Source organism: Natrix helvetica, assembly GCF_964273705.1.
Source record: "Natrix helvetica genome assembly, chromosome: 5".
NCBI classification, from domain to species: domain Eukaryota; kingdom Metazoa; phylum Chordata; class Lepidosauria; order Squamata; family Natricidae; genus Natrix; species Natrix helvetica.
The window spans coordinates 19,409,618-19,436,045 of record NC_138551.1 but is presented as its reverse complement, the minus strand read 5'-3'; the positions used below and the strand labels follow the sequence as shown (position 1 = coordinate 19,436,045).

At 37.9% G+C, this 26,428-nt stretch overlaps 1 protein-coding gene across 3 annotated transcripts; it reads left to right on the top strand.

Moving 5' to 3' along the window:
* The first annotated feature begins 1,325 nt into the window (after window positions 1-1,325).
* SKIL (SKI like proto-oncogene) lies at window positions 1,326-23,362 on the top strand. Of its 3 annotated transcripts, none has more exons than XM_081955587.1 (7): window positions 1,326-1,502; window positions 6,268-7,367; window positions 15,626-15,723; window positions 18,122-18,354; window positions 18,453-18,691; window positions 20,547-20,771; window positions 21,831-23,362. In XM_081955587.1, the coding sequence occupies exons 1-7, from the start codon at window positions 1,496-1,498 to the stop codon at window positions 21,990-21,992; spliced, it is 2,064 nt and encodes a 687-aa protein (XP_081811713.1). In that variant the 5' UTR covers window positions 1,326-1,495; the 3' UTR covers window positions 21,993-23,362. The 3 variants fall into 3 exon arrangements, with proteins under 3 accessions (XP_081811713.1, XP_081811714.1, XP_081811712.1); XM_081955588.1 differs by lacking the exon at window positions 1,326-1,502 and adding an exon at window positions 2,629-2,690; XM_081955586.1 differs by lacking the exon at window positions 1,326-1,502 and adding an exon at window positions 2,764-2,929.
* Window positions 23,363-26,428: the final 3,066 nt, after the last annotated feature.

Genomic DNA, 26,428 nt, shown 5'->3' with positions numbered 1-26,428 from the left:
CATTTATACTCCCATTGCTGGAATCATCAAACCCACTAAGACAAGATGCCATGATTCTGGATTCGGACCAAGGTTCGGAAATCCTGGGCTCTAAAGTCCCGGAAAATTGGAGGCAGCTAGTTTCTTTGGTCCAGGGGTCCCCAAACTTAGCAACTTTAAGACTTGTGAATTTCAACTCCTGGAATTCTCCAGCCAGAGGTCCACCAGACTTAAAGTTGCCAAGTTTGAAGACCGCTGCTCTGGTCCATAAATACCACGTAAGACCAGTCTGCCCCCCCCTCCCCTCCTCTGCCATCCTTTTATTATGAACTCGATTTTCACATCCACACCCTGGAGTGGCACCCTCACCCTGCGGCTTGCTCTTTTAAAACAACCCCAAGAGGAAAGCAAAGAGAGGCTGTCTACTCATAAACACACTATGTGGTTTGGGGGAGACAAGGGCGGACGACAAGGGGGTTCGAGGCAGCGGAAAGATGAGAATTTCCACCAGATCAAGAGGACTTATGGCTAGCATATGTCCCTATACCCGAGGTCCCCAAACTTGGCAACTTTAAGACTTGTGGACTTCAAATCCCAGAATTCTCCAGCAAGCATAGCTGGCTGGAGAATTCTGGGAGTTGAAGTCCACAAGTCTTTAAGTTGCCAAGTTTGAAGACCTCTGCCTTATACCTTGCAGGATAGGAAATGGCTGCCTTACACTACTCCCACCACCACCTCCCTGGCAAGCCTACAGTCTGGGATTTCCCGGTGGTCTCCTCTCCCACAGAGCCTGACCAGGTGGCTCAGTGAGTAAGATGCTGAGCTTGTAGATCAGAAAGGTCAGCGGTTCGAATCCCTAGTACAGGTTTCCTGCGTGAAGAGGAGGGGGGGGTTAGACTAGATGACCTCCCAAAGATCCCTTCAAACCCTGTTAAGTTTAAGAGCCTGGCGCGAAGAGAGCCGGCTCAGGCTTTTCGAGGTCAGCCAAGGTCGGCTCGGGATCACGTACCATGCCAGGGCGGGAGAGACGCCCGGGGGGGGGGGAGTCACGTGGCTCCCCAGGCACCGCACCTGAACGGGGTTGGGGAAACCTAACGACCTCTCCCCCCCCGCCCATCCACCCCCCCATCCATGATCTTGGTTTGGCCCACGCGTGCATCGAGTCCAGCCGAGCGGCGTTCCAACGGCGCCGCAGACGGGGGTTTCCCTCGCTCGCCTCCCCCCCTCCTCCTCCCCCAAGGCGGGGGGAGGCAGGATGACGTCTCTTGGCAGACACACACGCGCCGCAGCGCAGCGCCGGCGCCGCCTGGCCCAGACAGGGGCGGGGCTTGGCGGGACGCGCGAGCCGGGCGGATTCCTTGCCCGTGCGCCGCCACCGCCTCCGTCACGGCGGCTTTTCCACTCTCTTCCTCCTCCTGTCTCTGCAGTGAGGTCACGGGTGGGCGGTACGTTGGCGGCGGCAGCAGCAGCAGCCGCTTCCCTTCCACTCTTGGGAAGAACCGGGGCGCCCGCTGGGATGTGCGGTAAGGAGAGGAGGACGTTTCCCACCCCTTAACGGGGGGGGGGGGGGTTCCTGTGAAAAGAAGGGCGGGTGGCGTGTAGGTTATACTGAGGTAAATGGAACGGCGGGGAAGGCGTGGGGGGGGGGGCAGAGATGAGAGGCTGGCACCCATTCCCCCCAACCCCGACCCGGGGTGAGAGGGAGGGAATTACAGTGGGGGGGGGGGGGGACGCCGCCGCCGCACAGTCAGGACTCATTTTTCACCTCACCCCCTTTTCTCCACCTGAGCTGCGCCACGACGCCGGTGCTCCCCAGGGCGTGGGGGGGGAGGGTGAAGGATGGGAGTTGTAATCCAGTCGCTCCGCGGGGAAGATGGCTGGGAGTTAGGGAAGGCTGGCCTAGATCGCCCGGGGAGGCTTGGAAGCAGGAGCGGAGGAAGGAGGGAGGGAGGGTCCGGGAGTAGGTTTGGGGGCCGCCGCTGTGGGGTGAGAAGCAGGGCTTCGGGGCGGAATTAAGCTTCCTGAGGGGGTGTGTGGGAGGGGCGGGAAAGCCCCCCCACCCGATCATCGTCCTGGAGGTGAGGGGGGGCAGACGGAGGGGGTGAGGGGCAGACGGAGGGGGGGGCAGAGGGGTGAATGGAGGGGAGCAGACGGGGGTGAAGGGGGCAGACGGGTATGGGGAGGGGAGCAGACAGGGTGAGGGAGCAGACGGGGTGAGGGGCAGACGGGGTGAGGGGGGACCGTCAGAGGGAATGAGGGGGCAGACGGGGGGTGAGGGGGACAGACGGAGGAGGGGAGGGGAGCAGGAAGGGGGTGAGGAGGGCAGACAGAGGGGGTGAGGGGCAGACGGGGTGAGGGGGGGCGGCAGAGGGAGTGAGGGGCAGACGAGTGAGGGGAGGGCGGCAGACGGAGCGGTCAGGGGGGCAGACAGAGGGTGAGGAGGCAGACGGGTCGAGGGGGGGCAGGGGCTGAGGGGGCAGCAGCCCCTTTCAGTCTCTCCCAGCCCCGCGCGGCATCGGCGTCGCCCTCCCCGCCTCCACTGCTAGACTTCACCTTCCTCACCCCCGCGGGGGAGGAGGAGGGAGGAGGAGCGTCTGGAGCAGCAGACGAGCCAGCCCGTCTGGCTGAAAAAAGGGGGAAGGAAGGAGGAGAGTTGAAGGCAGGGCAAAAGGAGGGGGAATTCCGCCCGCGAAAGCAGCCTCCCGCCCGGGGTAAAAGAGAGGAAGGGGAGGGAGGCTTTCTGGAGGATTTGGGGGGGGGGGCTTTGAAGCTCCTTAGTTTCAGCAAGGGATATTTGCGAGAGATACAAACTTCGGGACCCCAAGAATTGGGTTAGGGACAAAGGAGGAGTTTCCTCGCTTTTTTCAGGCAGGTTATTATATTTTGAGGAGGGTGGGTGTTATGAGAGGAGTGACGACCACACTCACACACACTCACGTTGCGGTTTCAGGTAATCTTATTCAGGTGAACTGAATGTCTGGTTTGGGGAAGTTTTGCTCCTCTTTTTGGCGTGTCTGTCGGATTCAAGGATTTCAGGCGGAGTATATAGGGTTTTTTGCAGTGGATCGGGCCCAACTTTTGTTCTTTTGGGGCAAAGGGGTAAACGGCAAACCTTTAAGAAGTTGCACCTCAACCGATCAGTTGTGGTTGTGATCTGCAGACTAAGTGGTTAAATCAGCCTTTCGGGGAAGCTTTGCCTGCCATTTTCTAACTCTCCTTTTCTTCGAAAAGAACTGCTGTCAGGAGGATATAGGCTAGGCTAAATGCCACGGGCCGAGAGCCTTCAGATAGCTTTCTTAAGGTTACATAGATATGGACAAAGAGGGGGTTTGCTGTGGTTGTGGAAAATAAGCTCTGAATTATTTGAACGTCTTAGTTTCAAGAAAGATTTTGTGTGAAATTGAGGTGGGTGTAACATGGGAACTTGTGTGGCAATTAATAAAGGGAGACATTTTTTTAAAATCTGAGGACTTTGCTGCTTTAAAGGGAAAATAATGCAGTTTTTTTTTCATTTAGTGACGATGGGAATATGACTAGTAAATTGGAAGTTCGGATGATTCTGCTAAGGAGTAAAATATGTTATTGTAGCATACATTTGAAATTTAGACAAAGTATGTTGAATGTACATACATAGTCATAGGATAAGATTTACATTTTTCTACATTAGTTAATGGGAGAGTAATTTAGACAATATATTGAATGTTCATACACAGCCAGGATAAGATTTACATTTTTCTACATTAGTTGATGGGAGAGAGTGATTCTCTTGTGCTGAGGAGGCAGGTTTTGAGAAATATACTGAATAATAGAAAACTGGAAGAATATTGGCTGTTTGTGTTTTGTAATACAATCTGCATTGTTTAAAACTCATTATGTTTGAGTTGCTTTATGTAAAACAATAGTGACGGGTTTGTTTTGTTTTTGCACAACAACTGGTATACAACAGAAGTTTCCATAATATGCTCATCTAACTTTAGTTTTGTATTGATTTGAAAAGGCTGAAGTTGCTCTAAATATAGAGTAGTTATTTTAGTAGTTGGACTGTAGTTTTAGTGTTTTTAACATGTACTAATGATTTTAGTGTTTTGAATTTTTTTATTCTAATGATTTCTGGTAGAATGTGCAGCATAGAAATTAATTTTAATTATGAATATGGTTGGAGTGTCGCCACCATCATTACTCTTAAAAGACTGAAGTCTCTTCTCCAGAACCCTAGAAAACATTACTTAGGAATAATTTGTGTAAAACATTTTAATTTATTTTCTAATTGTGCATGTAAGTGTAGAAGGCAATAAATGTAGCTCAGAGATAAACCATGGAGTCTGGTGCTCTCTGAACTCAGAATAAGTTCCAGATGAAAATGAGGAACTTTAGAAGTGGGCTTCTAGTTAGAGGAAGTTACAGCTTTGCAGCAAAATTAAAGATCTAGAGGAAAGAAGATGTTTTTAAAAAGAAAATTGAGGAAATGTGGCACTATATATGTATTTATAAAATCAAGCACAAGTAATTAAGGGCTTTATGAAAGTGTAAAATATCTCATTGGGGAAGGAGAAAATTTAGCAAAAGCTTTCCTTGTATTCTCCTTTCTTTCAAAATAAGTGTAGGGATCATTATCATTATATTAGTATTGGTAGTTGAGGTAGAGGGAAATATTTCCTTCTAAAAACAGAAAAAGATGGTCAGATTATAGTGCAATCAAATTGCCTAAATTGTATTTTGAATGACATATTTACAAGAACTGGAGGTCATTGGAATTTATGGATGTAGCTGTCCTTTTTGAGCATGCATAGATGAATAAATGTAATAGGATGTATGAGATTAGAAAGGAGAAATAAGGAATCCCCTACCCCCATCTGCAAGGGAGAAAATAGCATGTACAGGGAGAAGATTACCATGTACAAGGGAAAAAAGAGTTAAACACGTTTTGCTCTTTGCTGCTACTCTATTTTTTATGGCTGATTTGTGCTTTACAAATATTTTGGAAGATTGATCATAGATCTTTTTTGCAAGATAAATTATTTGGATTCTAAGACAATACAGGCTTTGTATTAGTATGTTAATTAAATAGCTTCAAAGAGTTACCTAGAATCTTTATCTTTTAATCCAGAATCTTAAATATAAATTATATTCACTCTGGTACTATTGCTGTGCAAGTATTTCATGTGCTTTAATCTCTGGGCCAAATATAGTAATATATCAATTTAGGATGCATCCTATTATATTTGGAGGTTTTTTTTATTTAACCAGGGTGAATTTGATTTAAATCAGGTCAATTTAAATCACAATTTAAATCCTCTGACCCTGACAGTCCCAATATTGCAGAATATGCAGGCTCATGCTACATAACTAAGCTCCAGTTCATGCTGAATAAACTAAATTATTAATGTATCTTAAATAGAAAACTATATTTAGATAGATTTTTTTTTACTCCAAAAGCATTTTATTAAAATAAATTTGATAAAAATAAAAACAAATCCAATTTATATTAAAAATCCAATTTAATTTTTTTTAAAAAACATCAAATTTTATCCACCCTGATTTTAAACTATTTCTATAAATTTATTGTTTTTCTTTCCTTTGTTCAGATTCCTTTAATGGATAAATATATGTAAAATATAGCTCTAGAAATTAATTTTGCTGAAGTCTCAAACTTTCTTGTCCTGATTAAGGATTGTGGTTGAACACTGGCATTTACAATGACCTTTATTTATAGATGTGCTGCCCACCTCGTCAGATACGTATAGGTAGTGTTGAAACCATGGCTCTGGTATCAGATTTCTTTTGGCTTAATTTTAGAAGAACCAGTGTCATTCTTGCTCAACAGTTTTTCTGCCCAATAAACTGAAAGCGTTGCTTGTGATACTGGGAATATCAGAACTCTTTTGCATAAAGCTACCTCCAACTAATCTCTCAGTCCAGTTTGAAATTGGTATGCCTTGAATGTGAGAACAGGTGCATTTGTGTGATTCAGGTTCAAATGGAAAGAAATATCTTTTTATTTGTATAAAAATGGAAAATATCAAAAGTAGAGTTTGTGTTAAATCATAGTTTATGTTAGATTATATCATTGGATCATTTTAAAACAAAAGTCTGAGCCAACTATTTTGATCTGATACTGAGTTGTACATTTTATATTGTCATTTTGAAAGAATATTGCATTAAATGTCAGAAATTTCATGTAATTCTCAAAAAAAAGCCATATTAGTTTTTGCAACTAAGCTAACCGGAAACTGAGATGTGAATTAGCTACCTTTGTTGAAATTTCAAATTTACCTATTTCAAATTTAGCTATGGAAGCTCCACAGAAAAAAATCATCCTGGGACATCAATCAAAAGGGACTGTTGCTGAAGAAGATGGCAGCCCTCCATCAAAAAAAGTCATGACAGAAATCCATGTAAAGGATAAAATACACACAATGGTAAATAAGTTGCCAGTAATTAAGAAGGAACATTTGGATGAATGTGAAGAAAATCCTATAGATGACAGAGAAGAAGATGCCAAACCAAATATTGCTGGCGCATCAGAGCCTTTGAACTTAAATCCTGGTTTGAAACATACATTGGCACAGTTCCATTTAAGCAGTCAGAGTTCACTTGGTGGACCAGCAGCATTTTCTGCTCGACATTCACAAGAAAACATGTCATCTGTTTTTGTACCTCTTCCATCACCTCAGATTCTTCCTGGCCCATTGCTTGTCCCTTCAGATAGTTCTACAGAGTTGACTCAGACTTTACTGGAAGGGGAGTCTATAGCTTGTTTTAAAGTTGGAGGAGAAAAGAGACTTTGTTTGCCTCAAGTTTTGAATTCTGTCCTCAGAGACTATTCTCTACAGCAAATTAACACAGTGTGTGATGAACTTTACATCTATTGTTCTAGATGCAGTTCTGATCAGCTTCACATCTTAAAAGTTTTGGGGATTCTGCCCTTTAATGCTCCTTCTTGTGGACTTATCACTTTGACGGATGCTCAAAGATTATGCAATGCATTGTTGCGTCCGCGCACTTTTCCTCAAAATGGCAGCCTACTTCATGCTAAAGGTTCACTGGCCCAACTAAAGGAGACTGGAAGTGCCTTTGACGTAGAACATGAATGCTTGGGCAAGTGTCAAGGTTTGTTTGCTCCACAGTTTTATCTTCAGCCAGATTCCCCATGTATCCAGTGTTCAGAATGCTATGGGATGTTTTCACCCCAAACCTTTGTGATGCATTCCCATCGATCTCCAGACAAGCGGACTTGTCACTGGGGCTTTGAGTCAGCGAAGTGGCACTGTTATCTTCACATTAACCAAAAATATTTAGGAACATCTGAGGAAAGAAATGTGAAGCAACGCTTAGAACAAATGAAAGAAAAATTTAGCACAAAGACTCAAAAAATATCCCAGTCTAAGGTAAGTCTGTTTATAAAATATAATATTTGAATACTTAGTTGTAAAGATTGCTTTTACATGCATTAAGTGTATGCTTTATAAAGTTGTTTCTTTATATTTTTGAAAAAAATTAAATTGTGACCACAGAACATGATAGCCAATACTGGGAAAGTAATATGCTTCAAATACTGTACTTGAATAGTTATTTCTGATGTATGTCTATGACAGGGGATAGAAATTTGTTGTAAAATGTCTTAAATGATTTTGCTTCAGGTATAAAACTCGAATGCGTAAAATAATCACGAATTGTGCATTGATAAAAGTAAAGTTGTAGCTCAGTCTCCATGTGCAGCTGTACGAAAAAAAGACACTCAGGAGTGTTTGGAGGAAGAGTTTTTATTTTAAAAAATAAGAGAGAACTAAAAAAAATAGAATCAAGAAGATTACAGGATTGGCCGTAAAAGAGCTATGTCATAATACTGCAGACAGATCAAAATGGTTATTATCTAACAACGCAATTATCAGAAGTCAAACCAGACTTGATGGAATCTATCTAATCAATGGTATTCTTTTATGTCGGATACCATTTACCATGGCTCTAAGTAACTACAGCATTTGAAAACCCCCATATTTCCCTCTATGTTGCTAAATTGTTTTTGTACTCCATCATCCATCTCCATGGATAGAGTGAGTTTTTGCTGATTGACACTGCCTTAAAGGAGCAATCAATTTGATCCAGGATTGGCTAATTTATTTTTCTTGTGATCCATGTTATTATTAATAAACATCTTCAGAGGCATAATTCAGAGGCATTTATCTTTATCTTGGTTTCGATTCTCAGCTTTCACAGCTATACATTATTACTGAAGAGATCATTGCTTTCACTATAGTGATACCAGAAAGACCAATGTTTTATACTATAATGATTTTGTTGAGAAATATCTTTAGTCTTCATAGTCTTATTTATGTTTGTAATTGTGTCCCTTTCTACAATTAATTCCTTCTCTATTTCTTAAATGGACAGACTAGTCCTGTAATTTATTAAGCCTCTCTGTCCAGTTTCCCCCTCCCCCCTTACTTCTTGGTTGTCAATTGTAAGTTCACGAAGCACACTGGTTGACCTTACCTTTTAATATTTAACATTAACCCGAGTTTATACTTTCAAGTTTACTTACATAATGAGCTTTTCTAACATTAAGCTACAAAGTGGTGATTTCTGGGTATTTTGACCACCAATTTTTAGCCTGTAATTTACAATCCTGCCATTCTTACAATATTCACTGAAAACATTTAATAGGCCTTCAGTCCATCCTTAACTGTCTTTGTTTCCTGTTTTGAAATATTTCTTAATTCTCTTTCTTTTGTTACTTTCATGTATAGTTTTATATGCTTTAATTGATATATCCAGTCCAAACCTTCCTGTAATTCAAAGTTTCTCCATTTCTTCTATACTGTAGTCCATACATACATTTGTAGCAGCATGTCTTTTCTTGAAGTTGAATTTAGTATCTTTTGCAATTTCTCATAGAATTTCTTAGAGTCTTACCTATTATAAATAACCTAACCACTGCAGTTACAAGTTCAAATACTTGTGCAGCATTGATATTCACTAATTCTACCATAATAGACATAATTATGTTAGTTATTTAGGTAAAGCCAAGCACATTTTTTAAAATCCCAGAGACATTTCCATTTTCCATCTAACAGCATAGATATCGTATCTGATTTTAAAGTGTCCCATTCAATCTATCTAAATTTCACCTATTTATAAATCTTCCAATTAGCATGCTTTATTTCACTTTCAATTTCAGAGTTGGGTTGTTGTTGTTTTTTTGCTTCCTTGCTTTCATATTCTATGTTCCAATTATATGCACATTGATGAACTCTTCTTCTGATACTGGTCCGTTCTTTTCAACTTTGTCTTGGCCATTTTATCTTCAGGCTAATTGTTGAGCTACCTACATATGGTTTTCTTTGCAATAATACAAAAAGAGTTTGCCATTTAAAATATATATTTTATAATTGCTTATTGACCATAAACAAATCACTAGGCCTTGATAGCCTCCATGTAAGTGGGTTAAAGCTGAGATTGTAGACCTTTTAACTAAAATATACAACCTGCCTCTACATTCTACTGTTGAGAAGTAGCTTGAAATGCACAAGGAAATATGTGATAAAAATCTGCTTAATGTAGAATTTCTTAGAAACAAGGAACAACTAATTAATGGCTAACTAATGAGCCATGGTGGTGAAGTGGTTAGAATGCAGTATTGCAGGTTAATTTTGCCAACTGGCACTAGTTTGATTCTCACAGGCTCAAGGGTGACTCAGCGTTCCATTCTTCTGAGGTCAGTAAAATTACCCAGATTATTGGGGGCCACATGCTGACACTCTAAACAGCTTAGAAAAGGCTGTAAAGCACTGTGAAGCAGTATATAAATCTCATTGCTATTGCTATAAGAGGTACAGAAGACCATGAGTTCTAATCCGACTTTAGGCACACAGCCAGCTGAGTGACCTTGCACTAGTCTGTGAGCCCTAGGAAGGAGACAATACAAAGCCAAGAAAGCTACAGGGTCTTGTTCAGGCAGTTGCTATGACTCCAAGGAACCCCACCCTCAATTATTAGCACTGCTAAAGCCTATATTCTGGGCAGCAGTTAAACATATTTTTTGCATGACAAAAAACAAAACAATACAATTGATCATGAGACAAATCACAATAACTGTCAAGGATTCTTTAAAGACAGTAGGGGCATTTCTTAGGTCTTTCATGAAGAACATGTTTGATCAGATACATGTAAAATGCTAAGCCGCATTTTCTTTTTATCATCTACATGTACAAATCAAGCTATTATAGCTTAACATTATGACGAAAACCTATCACTCAAATTTTCTCAATAACATTGGGTTTGTGCTTTATAGGTTGTGTGAATGCAGCATATTTAACTATACTAGTCAAAGACCTAATGGCTGCATTCACACAACATGGGATAGTTTTAATCTTAGAAAGTTGTGTGAATCCGGCTGTCTAATTAGTTACTGTTTAAAGGACTATGTGCATTTATAGCATGGATTAATTCAGTAATCAGGTGAAGCATGTTTGTAAACCTAGCCATTTTATATTCCTGACCCCTGAACAATTCAAAATTTTCCTGGCATATGCCAAAGATGCAGGAGAATCATCTATGTTTTTCTTCATAGATAGTTAGGAAGGAGACTGCTGGAAAATGCCAAGATCATGCCTTAGTTTATTCACTTAGAATATTAAGGTTTTTGAGAAGGAAAATTTGCTCCAGAGAGGATTCCATTTTCAGTAGCATTGATTTCCCAGTTATAGGATCAAATTCATCCATGAAAAGAAGGACTAGTTTGCTTATTGTTTGCCTACACATTGGAAGAGTAAAGTAAAAATAAAATAACTAAAGAAGATAGAAGTAGGGTTCATTTAAGGCTATACATACAGGAGCAAATCCAGTCACGATATGATGACTGGCAGTAATATTATGTCTTAAATTAGTCTTGTACAGATCAGTTTTTAAGAGATTATTTGGTTAAATGTATGTAAATAGGATACAGCTCAGTTTATGGAAGCTGAAATTACATTTGTAAGCTTAACATGATTTATTTACTCATTAATGATGTAGCCAATTGAATTGTTTTGCATTCAGCTGCAGTACTATATTTGTCTAAAGTAATTACCTTTCATAATGGTATATACTAATAAATAATACTGAATAAATTAAAGGCCTTACATCGTAAGTCTTATAAATGACCTATCTTGTTTGATACATGATCTGCAGTGTATTTTAAAGCTATTGTGCTGAATGCGTGTATGTATGTATGTATGTAACCCTTTGGAGCCTTCATAATACAGATCTAAAAAATGATTTTTAGAGAAAAGAACATTTTAATAAGAACAAACATACGAGATGCTGATTCGATGATTTAATGACCTTGTAATGAACTGAAATATGGAAGCGTATATATATATATATATATATATATATATATATATATATATATATATATATGTGTGTGTGTGTGTGTGTGTGTGTGTGTGTGTGTGTGTGTGTATGTATGTATGTTTGTTTGTTACGGTGAAAGACCGAAATTGGTGAATGTCGACATTCACCGGTGAATGTCGACATTCACCAATCTCGCTTGGTGTATGTCCGAAATATTTGCTTATTTCTGACTTTCACCGAGAGGAGCGTTTTCGCCTCTCTTTGCGAGAGGAGCGTTTTCGCCTCTCTTTGCTTATTTCTGACTTTCACCGAGAGGAGCGTTTTCGCCTCTCTACTTTCACCGAGAGGAGCGTTTTCGCCTCTCTTTGCGAGAGGAGCATTTTCGCCTCTCTTTGCGAGAGGAGCTGCAGCTGCTTCTCTCAGCGCAATATCTTGAACTGAAATCTCATTTATGGGAAGTAACTTTTCTTTACAAATTACGAACGGGTTAGGGTTAGGGCAAAGAGAGGCGAAAACGCTCCTCTCGCAAAGAGAGGTGAAAACGCTCCTCTTGGTGAAAGTCAGAAATAAGCAAATATTTCGGACATACACCAAGCGAGATTGGTGAATGTCGACATTCACCAGTGAATGTCGACATTCACCAGATTTCGGACTTTCACCGTAACATATATATGTATGTGTGTGTGTGTTGTAATTGTACTGATAAATAAATAAAGGGAAACTAGGATACATCTATTTCGAGCTAATTAGCTCTCATCAGCTAGCCAGCTCTCATACCAGGGGTTGTAACACAAATACACACACACACATGTATATATACATACATACATACATACATACACACACACACACACACACACATACATACATACACACACACACACACACATACATACAACCTTATGTATCTTATTTCAGACTTATAGAGTCTTTAAGGGATGATCTCTAGTTTTATCTGAATTCCTTCTTAGGCTCATTATAAGACAATTGCTTATGTACATTAAAAATACAGAAAAGGTAAAGGTTGCCCTCGCACATACGTACTAGTCATTCCCGACTCTAGGGGACGGTGCTCATCACTGTTTCTAAGCCGAAGAGCCAGTGCTGTCTGATGACAATTCTGTGGTCATGTGGCTAGCATGACTAAACGCCGAAGACGCATGGAACACTGTTACCTTCCCACCAAAGTGATCCCTATTTTTCTACTTGCATTTTTATATGCTTTTGAACTGTTAGGTTGGCAAAAGCTGAAACAAGTAACAGGAACTCACTCCGTTACACGGTACTAGGGATTCGAACTGCCAACCTTTCTGATTGACAAGCTCAGCATCTTGGCCATTGAGCCACCGTGTCCCCAAAAATACAGATAGTCCTTGCTTAATGACCATTCATTCTGTAGCCCTTCAAAGTTATGGTGCTAAACAAGGATTTATAACTGGGGTCCTCTAAGCTGTAGCGGGCATTTGGCAACTGGATCACATTTAGGATGGCTTCATCATTCCTCAGACATTTGACCGCCCTTCTCTACAGCCTCTCACAGGAAAGGACGGCGGCATGCTGGCACAAAGGGTTGCAAATCACTCCTATCAGTCGCTCCTATAGATGCTTTTTGTCCTGAGAAACACTCAGTGGCAGGGTGAGTGTGAGCCCCACCACCTGCCTGTCCTTGGACCACACTGCAGAACCCACTCACACTGCAGCACCTCTTCTGCATTAACATCACAATGCCCACTTGTGCACACCCATTGCACTCATTTAATGCCCACCTCCCTGCTGCACTCGTGCCACAATGTCCATCCCGTCTCCTAAGCCACCCAAGGAAAAGCTTGTAATTGGGGCTTGCTACTTCCTGCAGTTTCCCCTTTGACCTTGCTTGTTAGAACTTGGTAGGAAGTTGGAAATCTCAGTCACGTGAGATCTCGCTTAATGATCTACAGCCCCTTTTTTTGGCAACAGAGACTGCTGAGATTGCTATCACTATGTGATACAGTCATGTGGTGCTACATTTTACTACTGTACCACTTAGCCAGGGAAATTCTGGTCCCTATTACTGTCATTAAATGAGGACTACGTGGAGGGAATTGAGGCCACAGTGTGTAGAGCCATTATATACATACTTATACATGTACTCGTGGACTAAGACAAGACATACATTTGTGCCATAATTTCAAACACTTTTTAAAAGTTAATTTACTTAGCCTCCTTTGTAAAAACAAATGTCATCAGAATTCAAAATAGTTTCCTCCTTTTAGTCTTAACTGCAGAACTGTAGCTCTGGCTCCCAAAATTAAAGTGGATTTAGAAATAGAATGCAAAATACGGCAGGTGTTTTTAAAAATAAAAACCTTCAATTGTTCCTATTAAATATGCATTAACAGAAAGTGCAGAAACACTTTGCTGCTTCAGCAGTGCTTCTAACACTTCTGATTTGTGAACAGCAAAATAACAAGTGTTAAAATGCAGAGTACAGGGGAATCTTCACATTTTGAACAGAAAAGGAAAAACTAACGGCTATGATGTGGGTAGGGATACCCTTCTACTAGTATGAAATAGTTCTAATTCTGAAGAATTGTTGAAAAAGCATGAATGAGAGAATCAGAGCCATTCAAAAATAAAATATATTCTTTTAAATTATATAATAAAGATTTAAAAAAAAATAAAGTCAGGGGAAAGATTAGAAGTACTAGAAGTCAATTGCCTGCAAAAATTGGGAAGATGCTGCTCTTTGTAGTAGCATTCATATAACAGAACAAAATGAAGGCATATTTCTTTGCTCCTTTCTATTCATGGGAACATTTTATTCATGTGCAAAAGCTTATTTGGACCCAAATAAAAGTATTCATTAAATTAGTACTTAAAATCAAAGTCTAGTTGTTATAATAATTAACTTTATTGTTAGCCTCCATCTTTAATTATTATTTTGAATTTTATTTACTATTTTTAATCAGGTTATTTCAAAGTGAAATTTGATAATGATGATAATAAATAGAAAGAAAACCTGCAATAGACAACTGTGACAAAAGAAAGCAAAGGTAGTACCAATAGTAGTAGGCACGTTGAGTGTGCCACTTAGCATAATCAACATTGACAAAATCACTGTCAGTCAATTGCAAATGGTATTTTTGATCAGAATAGCTTACATTATATGAAAATACATTTAACACAGTCAAACATCCACATCTGCCTATCCAAGTTCCTTGGAAGGACTTGATAAATGGAGAAAAGTGCCAAGTCCAGCCTGAACATTTAGTTGACTGCCAGAAACCAAAATAATAAAAACATTTGCCTATCCCAGATACCTGGGAAGGATTCAACATGCCAAATTCAGTCTAAATTTCTGGTTGTCTATGACCAACCACAATAACAATAATATAAACAGGAATGCGAAATGAAACCAATTTGTTCTATACCAACTAGAACAGGGCTGTCTTCAAATGTTTATCTGGTTGCCTTAGGTATCAGATGTAATGGCATAATGATATAAAGTTAAACAAGTGGCTTGAGAAAGAGGTGGAACTATCTACTTTCTCTAATAGGTTTGATAGGCTTCTCCACTGATCCTACAAAAACCTATTTTCTCTCCTTCAGTTTTGAAATGTAGATGATTTGCTTTTAGCATAAAAGGCAATTATCTAAAAGCATAAAAATAAAAACAATTTGTAAGGCTTCAAGAAAACACTGATTTTCTAAAAAGGTCTGTTTGAAAAGATAGGAATGAATGAACGAATGAATAAGAGTTCCAAGATATATTAATTATATTTATTTAAAGCAGCTGCCCATCTTATAACAAACTCAACAACTTAAGAGCTACATTAAAACTATAAAAACTGAATGCATTAAAAGTAATGCTTCCCATGTACAGTCAATTTTACCTGTTATTGGTTACTCAACCAGTGTGCTTTTATTGTCTCATGTTGATTTTCTTGAACTGTTCCCTGTAAACTTTGATAAACAGTTTTCTTAGGAATTGAGTGAATTTTCTGACAGTCACAATTCCATTTCTTAAATAGGCAATATTAAATAAAAAAATTATATTAATTGACCATTTTATTGATCAATAATTAATTGATGTTAAATTATCAAAATACTGCACAATTTCTTTTGACTGAAAAGGAAATACAGCATTCGTTTACAATCTTTACAAAAGCTGCTTATGGCTTCATTTACATTGTATTTGAGTAGGGAAAATGGAAATGATGCTGTTTATATTTATGATTTTTTTTCTGTTACAAAATTGATTAAAAATTGCAATTGCTATTTGTTTTAAAGCTAGAATGGTATATAACAAACGTAAATATTTTTCCCTCCTTAGGCAGATTCCAATTATAATGTAGAATTTCAGCAGTGGTATCCAGTTATAAAGCAAGAAACAGATTCTACAGATCAGCCACATTCATTTATACATCCCAGGTAACATTCTTCTGTTAATAAAAATGATCAGAGAATCATATTTTAATTATTTCTTAAGCCATCTTATAAATAATTTCATAGTTTACCTGAGTTAAATTGATGTTTTGCATAATTTAATTACACTTTCTGGGGTTGTATGGAGAATATGCCATTTACATACTGTTGGATCTACATAAATTATGTAGAGCAAAGCATTATGTAGTACAGTGATTCTCAACCTGTGGGTCGGGACCCCTTTGGGGGTCGAACAACCCTTTCACAGGTCGCCTAAGACCATCGGAAAACACATTTTTGAAAATATACGGAAAACATAAAATAATTTTATGGTTGGGGGTCACCACAACATGAGGAACTGTATTAAACGGTCGTGGCATTAGAAAGGTTGAGACCCACTGATGTAATAGATGTACCTTTTGCACAGGAGATTTTTTTCTCTTGATCCCATTCTTTGAAATAACTGTTGCCAGTATCTTTGCTAAGAACTAGTTCCACTCAAAACCTTAAACTTTCCCTTGGAGGACCTAGAAAACTTTTAGCGTTTCCCATCCTCTGATACTGCTTAATATCTGGAACATCTACTTTATTAGCACCAGAAGGACCAAATTGTTTTATTCCAGATAAAAGATAGTTGCTCCTGGAACTTCCATTTGTATATACAGTATCCTCAGGGTCTCTAATCTGCTGGTCTTTGAAGTTATGCACTTAATCTGATTTACATTTGTGTGAATCTGAGCTAAAAAACCTCCCCTTTTTTTCTGGAAATTAACTGCATAATATATTGAATCCTAAATTGCTCCATTTTTGAGACCTCCTCTGTGATAGAACTTACATTAGTATGAAATGGTTGTCAGTGTCACATCATCAAGGCTATGTAAGTAGGGAGCAGACTCTTCAAGTAGCTTGGAATAATTTATGTGACTGAATCAATTAGTAGCTTGTTAGTAATAGCTTTGTAGTAGTTGCTTTTAATTCTAGATGTTGTTGCAAGTTCAGCCCATGTTCAAGATTGTTCTAAGAATTTTAAAAAATGCTAGCTACTTTAGAAGTGCTATAGAACTATAGGGCACGGTCATTGTCAGAATCAAATGGAACTATATTTTAATCACGTGAAGAGTTAACTTGCTATGCAGCTTATTGAAACCATTTGAAACTTTACTGTGCTGATGGACATATCTGTACAGTGCTGATGTAGCAGTTAAAGTGTCATTTGAATTGTTCCTCAGCTAATTACACCAACATGTTCACGAAGTGCCGGAAGTTCTGCTTGTTATGAATGAGGTTTTACTTTTAAGAAAGCAATAGAACCTTTGCATTAAATATTAAAGCAGCAACAGCATGTTCAGTAACAGAACCCAGGAAGATGTTTTCATTAGTGTCTATATGAAACAGCTTAGTGAGGTCATCTAACAATTTAGAATAAAATATTGTCTGTAAGGTGATGATGCCCAATATACATCCGAGGTTGAGTAGGACTTGCAGCAGAAGTCCTGACCTGGTGGTTAAAGATTTTGAGGGTCAGGTTGGAACAAATATGGCCAAATTAAATCAAACAAGATACAATGGCTGCTTATCTGAAAAACATTCTAACTCCACAGCGGCTGCACGATTGGCTTTTCCTGGAATTACACTTTGTTAGAAACAGATGGCTATGATCTACAGGTTCATGTGCAGTTAGGCTCCTGTCTGAGCAAAACAGATGGAAGACCTTGCTTAGCTTTGGCTCCTGCATGAGATATGACTGTTTTTGGCACAGGATGCTCTGGTGGAAGTGAGGAGTCCTCATTACTTAATATTTGAGTTATGTGCTGTGCTCTACTTGGAGCTCCCTCTGAATACTGTTTGTAACCTACAATCTGTGCAGTGCCCCTCCTGCTGCACCGGTTCGCAGGAGGTTTCTCAGTATAAATCAGAGTATTAGTAATGACCTAGAAAGCCTTTATGACTTGGGTCTTCACCTTCAGGCTTTGTAAATGTAACCTTTAACAACATGGAGTTCGGCAAAAGCCCTTTTGGTTACAAATGCCACCTGCTCTTAGATTTGCCCAGAATCTTTGAGCCAGCTACACGGTTATAAAACAAATACATTGAAATGCATTTGGAGGCTAATAAAATTGCGAGTATTAAAATACCTCTGAAAATTAAAATCAACTATTTCATTCATTTTGCTAATAGATCTTTCAGTATATTGCTGGCAATATATTTTCTTTGTAATTGATTTGATGGTTCCTATGCTACACAAAATAATGATTATCTACAACTGCTGTGTAGCAGGCTGGGTATTAGAGAGTAATTTTTTGTTTGTTTGCTTGTTTGTTTCCATTGTTGGCTATATTGTGCTTGATTCAGTATGATTTAATTAATGTATATTCTAATAATTTTTCAATTTTGTGGTTTCCAGCTATTTCTTTTACATGTGTGATAAAGTGGTTGCTCCCAATGTATCTCTTTGTACTAAAGAAACCACAAAAACGGTTGAAAAGATATCAGACGTATATAAATCATTTCCTGGGCAATCACTGAAACAGCAGAATAGTAGCAAACGCAAAAAAAGCGTCTTTTATCAGGACATCGCTCTTGAAGGACAAGAGAAGGTTGACTTAAAGCCCAGATCTGGAATTTGTTCTAGTATAGGTGAGTAAAAAATGAAACCATTTCATAATAATATTAATGGAATTACTGTTTTTGTAGAAAATCAACAAACATTGTCTTTCTGATTTTTTGATTTGTAGATCAACCCATACCCATGAAACCTGCAAACAGAAGGAAAACAGAACAGGTCAGTTCCAGGGAGACTACAGAAGATGAAATGGAAATAAATGGTGATGCACAATCCTCATCTCAGGCTCTTTCCAATGATATTGGATCAGATGATGATAAAGGGAAAATGATGGAAGAAGTCATGAAAATGTATATTAAACAGCAAGAAAGGCTGCATACAATTTTGCAAAAGAAGCAGCATCTTCAAATGGTATATGTGAACTTCATTTTATTTTTGTCTGGCTCCCAAATAGTGTCTTCCTTTTTTTGTATCCGTCCATATTAAGATGAAAGTTTATAATTATGAATAAAACAATGACAGGGTTAAAAAATAAACCTTTCCCTGTATTTCATTTAACATTTACTTGTATTAAAGCTTACTTTCACCTAAGAATGCTAACCTGAAAGTTGGATTTCAGCTATTATCAAACATAAGTGTTCTCCCACTTAATGCTTTGCTGCAATAGGCTGACCCATTTCAGTCATTCTTGCATTGATGGAACTTTCCCACTCTGGAGTGTATGCAGAGAATCCCCTTTTAACATCTGGGTCAAAATGACTGCTCTCATCTAGTACTTTGAAGAAGAAGGCCCCTTTGATTCAGTACTTTGCTAAACAGTGTTTTGATAAAACTGTGAGAGGGATCTTGGAATCCTAGTGGACAACCATTTAAATATGTGCCAGCAGTGCAGCAGCTGCCAAAAAAGCCAACACAGTTCAAGGCTGCATAAACAGAGGGATAGAATCAAGATCATGTGAAGTGTTAATAACACTTTATAATGCCTTGGTAAGGCCACACTTGGAATATTGCATTCAGTTTTGGTCGCTCGATGTAAAAAAGGTGTGGAGACTCTAGAAAGAGTGCAGAGAAGAGCAACAAAGATGATTAGGGGACTGGAGGCTAAAACATATGAGAAACGGTTGCAGGAACTGGGTATGTCTAGTTTAATGAAAAGAAGGACTAGGGGAGACATGATAGCAGTGTTCCAATATCTCAGGGGTTGCCACAAAGAAGAGGGAGTCAAACTATCCTCCAAAGCAGAACAGGGCAGAACAAGAAACAATGGGTGGAAACTAATCAAGGAGAGAAGCAACTTAGAACTGAGGAGAAATTTCCTGACAGTTAGAACTATTAATCAGCTTGCCTCTGGAAGTTGTGAATGCCCCAACACTGGAAGTCTTTAAGAAGATGAGGGATAGCCATTTTCTGAAATGGTATAGGGTTTCCTGCCTTGGCAGGGGATTGGACTAGAAGACCTCCAAGGTCCCTTCCAACTCTCCTATTGTATTGTATTGTATTGTATTGTATTGTATTGTATTGTATTGTAAAATCTTTGCTGAATCACACACACCCTCTTTGAAGATTGAAATTTCTAATAACATTTCACATTATTGCGAAATGTTGTTAGAAATGTTATTCTATTTCTCCACTGGATAATCTGTTATTTCTCCACTGGATAATGAGCAGGGGTTAACTGTGTTCCCTAAGGTTCCTATGATGAAAATTACTCAGTACTCACTATCTGGAAGAAGGGTATCCAGGAAGTCATGAGACTTCCCTTTGGTGCTAGAAGATATAGTAGAAATAAAATTAGGGCAGTTACAGATTGTTGTAAGTGTACATTCGTGATTAGCATTTTAATTGAATATGGAAGATAATCCTTTACAGTATAAAATTTAAAACTTTGAGGGAAAAACTTTCAACATATCACACATTTTTTTACTTATTTGAAATATTTTTTCCCAAAATATCTGAGAATGTGTTAATGGAGAATGTTGAAGTAGAAATACAGTACTGGTGAATAATTGATGTGTGTGTGTGAGTGTACGCATGTAATATATGTGTGTGCATGTATTGATAGAGAGTATATATAGTATGTACACACGAATACATGCTTAACAACCACAGTGAGTTACATTCCTGAGAGAAGAAAGCACAAGATGTGTATCCGTACTAAGTCCTATTTCAAATGAAATAGAACCTGAAACTATGAAATCTGAAGCATCATTTTTTTTGGTAATTCTGTGTTTTGAAAACTCTCTATATAATTGTCATTTCTTCATAGGAAGTTGAAATGTTAAGTAGTTCCAAAGCCATGAAGGAGCTGACAGAAGAGCAACAAAATTTGCAAAAAGAACTTGAATCTTTGCAGACTGAGCATGCTCAAAGAATGCAAGAGTTTTATGTTGAACAAAGAGATTTAGAGAAGAAGCTGGAGCAGGTAATAAAACAAAAATGTACCTGCGATTCCAGCTTGGAAAAGGACAAAGAAGCAGAATACGCAGCTCAGGTGAGCAGCAAAATTGAGTTTCATTTGGGCCATCTTTCTTTGAAACAAGTACTCCTCAATTTAGGATTATAGTTGGGACCAAAATTTCCATTGCAAGTCATTGTTGTCATAAATTGAGTGATTCAATCTTATGTTAGTTTTTACAGTAGCAAATCAAATAACCACAGTCATGAAGTGAATCGTGATCATTAAGTCAAATTCACCTTCCCCAATGGGCTTTTTTTTTTTTTGCCAGAAATTGACAAAAATGGTTGAAAATCACAATCGTGTGACTGAAAAATGATGCAACCAGTTGTTAATATGAGCTGGTTGCCAAATGCCTGAATTGTGATCACCCAACTGTGAGGGTAATTCAAGAGTCCTAAATGTGAGTCCATGTTGTAATTTTTCCTAAGGCTTTTGTAATTTCATTAAACGGCCGTAAACCGAAGATTACATGTAATGCTGGCTTGCTGATGAAATATACAAAATATGCACTCTTGCTAGTTCTGCCCCTCAGGTGTCTGAAGATCTGCTAACACATTGGAGCTCCATGCATTCAAGCCTATGGATTGCAGCCTTATTTATCTTTAAAAACAGTTTCCTTATTTAGCATTGAAATATGCCTTACTTTTCTTATGCCTACACTATAATATGTACAGACGAAATGCCATATATCTTTCACTTCCCTTACTGATTTGATTTTTCCTACATTATTTACAGTTTACTAACTCAAAAATAGCTATTTCCGTTCTTTCTATACCATTCTTTAATGAATGTTTGGTTTTTCTGGAAATTTAGAAACCTCTTATGTCAAAGAAGTAAGAATATTTTCACTTAAAATATTGCAATAGCAAAGTAGAAAGAGAAAATATAAAAGGAATTTTAAATTTGTAACAATTTTTGTTGATATATATTTGCACATATTTATGTTCCAGTCTGGTATTTTTTAATGCCACAATCGCTGAAAGATGCTCCATTTTGAAACAGAATGAAATGTCTGCCTATCTCACCAGGATTAAGAAACAAGTGTATGATATACCAGCTGTTCTAACTTGTCTTTACTTTTCAAACTTGCAGTTAGCCGAACTGAGGCAGAGGCTGGATCACGCAGAGGCCGATAGACAAGAGCTCCAAGATGAACTGAGACAGGAACGAGAAGCGAGACAGAAGTTAGAGAAGATGATCAAGGAATTAAAACTTCAGATTCAGAAATCTTCAAAAAATGGAAAAGGAAAATAAAATGCCATCCAGAGTGCACCTGCATTTTCTCAGCAAGGCTAAAAAAATTTTTTACCTGCCAAGGAGAGGTCAAGCCATGGAAAAGTGAAGGTATTGGGCACAATTATGGAAAACTTTTCCTGTGCATCTCACATCAGTAGCAGAGGTGTTTGGGAATTCACAATCATTTCTATGGTGATCTACACAAGAAAAGTTTTCGATAGATTATGTCCAACATGTGCATAGAAATCTACAATAATATGTATATTTATACAACTTCCAGACTGACCAAATCTGTATTTGTGCTGCTTTTTTTTTATAGTTATGAGCAACATTGAAATTTTATGTTTTACAGTGGTCAGTATGTATCTGTTTATTTTACAAACTGTCTTGAGGACTCTTACTGAATGCAACATTCTTGATTCAAAGTACACAGTATCTACCTTTTTGCATGCAATTCAAGAATCTAAAACTGAAAAAAAAATAGTTTTATCTTTGCTTTACTCCAATATTTCACTTCCTGATTCTGTATCAAAGAGAAAACTGTTAATTGGAAATCATTAAACAGTGAAAACGTCTTTAATTGCAGATTTTCATGTTGAACTTTTACACTAAATGTTAATTATTAATGGTTAAATAACCAGTTTTTAGTACTATACTGAGTACTATTTTGAAATGGGGTTGCTGAAATTGAGTCTGAAATATTTTATTTATTCACTCTAGTGGGTTAGGATAACAATTTGATAGCTAGTAAGTATTTTCATATTTAATATTGTTATTTGAGCATTTCTAAACACCAATAGGAGCTTTATAATGTCAGTCTTATTTTGTGAAGTAGCATTTTTAATTATCACATTACTTCAGGAGCAATAGCATTCCCACATACTATCTTTGAGTGCATGAAAATAGGTGATCTTGTCATTTTAAAAAGTGTTACAAAGCCAGTAGGGAACAAATGGTGTCAGATATTGGGAAAGTATGTTTTTTTTTTTAAAGAATCAAGGCAAACCATTAACATTTTTCAAAAACAGCTCTGTTATTAAAACTTCTATTTTTTAAAAAATACTAAAATCTTAGTGTTTGACATTGGTGTGAGGAAGCGTCTGGTGCTAAATCATAAGCCGTTCATTCCAGAATTTATATAATTGGAAGTCAGAAAGATAAATGAACGAAAGGAATTTATGAATTTTTTCCCCCTTAAAAATGTTGACCAATAAAATGTTTCATTAAACAAAGACTTAGTTGATGAAAAAAATGGAAAAGTATTGATTCTGGGAAGCAGTTTTGCATAGAACAGGAAATACAGCCCTTGACTGTACAGAAGAAAAGAAATAATATGGTTTTATATTGAATATAGATCGATAAAATGTATTAAATATTTGCCAATTGTTGGTTATGCCTCCCTATTCAGATCATTATACATACCTAGCAACGTTACCTATTATTCCCAAAAGTATTAACTTACTTTATCATAGATTTGTGTGACTGATGATGCAAGAATGCTTGTGAGAAAATGTTCTGCAAAATTAATGGAAATGGATCTTTGCAGCAGTAATTGAAGCAACGGATTTGTTCATCAGATGGCCGTCTGCATTTCTGTCCCTTCTTCTGGAAACCAGTAGTGTACATAGATATACCACATATTTATGGGAAAGGATTAAACATATTTATGTATAAGGATTATTTCATTATAACATATATAATTTCATACGGGTAGTCCTTGACTTGCAACAGTTCATACTAAATAAGTCACTTTTTTCAGTGCCGTTGTAACTTCGAATGGCACCATTTGAAGTTACAACGGCACTGAAAAAAGTGACTTATTGCAGCGTCCTCATGGTCGGGGGATCAAAATCCAGGCGTTTGGCAACTGACTCATACTTATGAGTCAGTGTCCCTGGGTCACCTGATCACCTTTTTTGACCTCCTGACAAGCAGAGTTGATGAGGAAGCCAGATTCACTTAACCATATTCCTAATTTAACAACTGCAGTGGTTCACTTAGCAACTGTGGCAAGAAAAGTCGTAAGATGGGGCAAAATTCACTTACCTGTTTTGCTGAGAAATAGAAATTTTGGCCTCAATTGTGGTTGTAAATTAAGAATTACCTGTATTCATCAGTTTAAATTGATAGGGACAGATCATTCCATGAGATGTAGGGAAACAGTTGGAAAATGGGATAAAAGGGTTATTTTTAATAAAATAAATGATTAGCACTAAAACACAAAAAAAAAACACTTGGCTTTTCCCCAGCTCTATAAAAAATTCTACCTGTAGGTAAAATATTATCATCACAGCAGCACCTATAAAAATCTGATTTTGAGGTCAATTCTGGTGGTTCAGTGGTTTATGCAGGCAAAGAAGAACCTTCAAAAATCCTAGGCTCATAATCTTAAAAACTAAAAATCAATTCTATGAATTAACACTGCAAATTAATTGGAAGCCAATGGAAATGCTGCAGAATCATGGCAAGCCATAATGTAGTCACTATCAGCTTAGCATGTTGTGCGATCCTAAGCACTAAAATCCATGGCAGCATGATATGAAAATTACAATAGATTTCGTGTGTGCTAGACAATTCAGCTATTTCAGCTGAAGCTGGCTGGAACGTTCCGATTCCTGAAAGACAACAACTATAAAGCACACAATAATTCAATCATTTGCTGCTGTGTGGACCTTAATCTCCAAAGAATGTGCCTAACCACAACTGAAGTTCAAAGAGTACATTCCAATCAAGGTGCATGTAAACTTGTATTTCTTGGGTGAGCTTTTTGAAACAGGTGAATTCAAAATTTCCTGAGTCATTAAGTCTTCCAACAAATAAGGTGTCATCGCTTGTTCAGAAAAGTAACCAAGATAATCCGTTATGATACTTTAGTAAAATCCCTATAAAACTCTTCACAGTTACAGTTACGCTGTCCTTTGAAATAGCGAGAGGCAGGAAGGGAAGTGACCATGTGGAAAATACTGTTTTGCTGTTTCATTATCTTTTCATGCTGTAAGCTACTCTGTAAATGCCAACAACATGGCAACCCCGATGGTCTGTAAGTAATCCAAGATGATCACCCGAAGTATAGGGCTATGGAATTGACTAGTTCTATAAGGGTTAGAGCGCTCAAAAAAGTCATTTCACCAATTTACATAATTGGCTGCACACCTAAAAAAAATGTTGCCTACAATGGTAACAAATTAACAAGCATAGCCACAATCAACCTTCCTGGGTGTGTAATATCTAGTGACTACAATTCATTCCAAAATCACATGTGCTTAAAATGTCGAGCTGTAGTCACTGGATATTGGAAATCTTGCTATAGTAGTCTGGTAAGATTATTTCAGTATTTTGTCATATGTTGATAAAACTGGTAGGATGATTATCACAGTATTTTATCATACATTGCAGGCCAGTTTGGATTCCATAAGTCACTATTTATCCATGTTGTCTCATCTTAAAATACATTCTCATGTTTAAATACATGAAATTGTACTTTTTATTGTTCCCCAGTAATAGCACTAATTGCAGTGGTTGGTAGTTGTCAATAATTACTTACATGGCTGAAGGTTCATGAAGAGAAATATGCTTGACCAGAGCATGAAAGAAAAATAAAGTATGAGTAGTTAATATTCAAGCAGCGGCTTCCTTATACTCAATATCAGAAGAATTCAAACACAACTAGTTCACTTAATAGAGTAGATCATATTTTAACTTTCGAACAGACAGCTTTTTGAATTGAATGCAAGAGAAGGTTCACGCTTACATATGGAAAAATAGGTTTTTAGAGTATATTTTAGGATCTCAGCAATAGCTACTGTGTTGTTTTCTGTGTATGCACAGTGCAACAATGAAGCTGCAAAACTAAGTGTATTAAATGTGTGTATAGTCCCAACAAATACTGGAGCTGAGCTAGTGAGGGCAATTCTAACTATTTTAGAAAAATAGGTTTATGGTTATAGTAAGGGGTAGTTGTGAAAGAAAGTGATTAGATTTTAGATTATTATGTTTAAAAACGTGAGACCAAATCTGCACATTCAGAATTAAAAATAATAAATTAATTTCTGTAGACAATAATTTCAGTTTCTTTGCATATGTTTTTCTGTAGAAGTTAAGTGTGTACATAAAATTGTGCCATAAGTGTCCATAGTCAATAAAAGATAGTTTTATAGTAAACTGTACATAAGACATAGAGCAAGTAATTTCTTACGTTCCTCTCTTGGCACAATGTACTTGATGAATAATTTATTCTATTACATATACATCTTGATTTGATATAAGGCTGCTCATTTTAAGAGAGCAAATAATCCTGTCTGAATTTGCTATTTTAATGTTCTTATAATGTTAATTATTAAGTCACATATACATTGACCAGAAGGTCAATAAGACGTTTATTTCTGTTTCATTTCTTTCATGCTTATCTCAAAGGCTGCTTTAAATCTGCAATTCAGAACTAACAGCAAGACTAC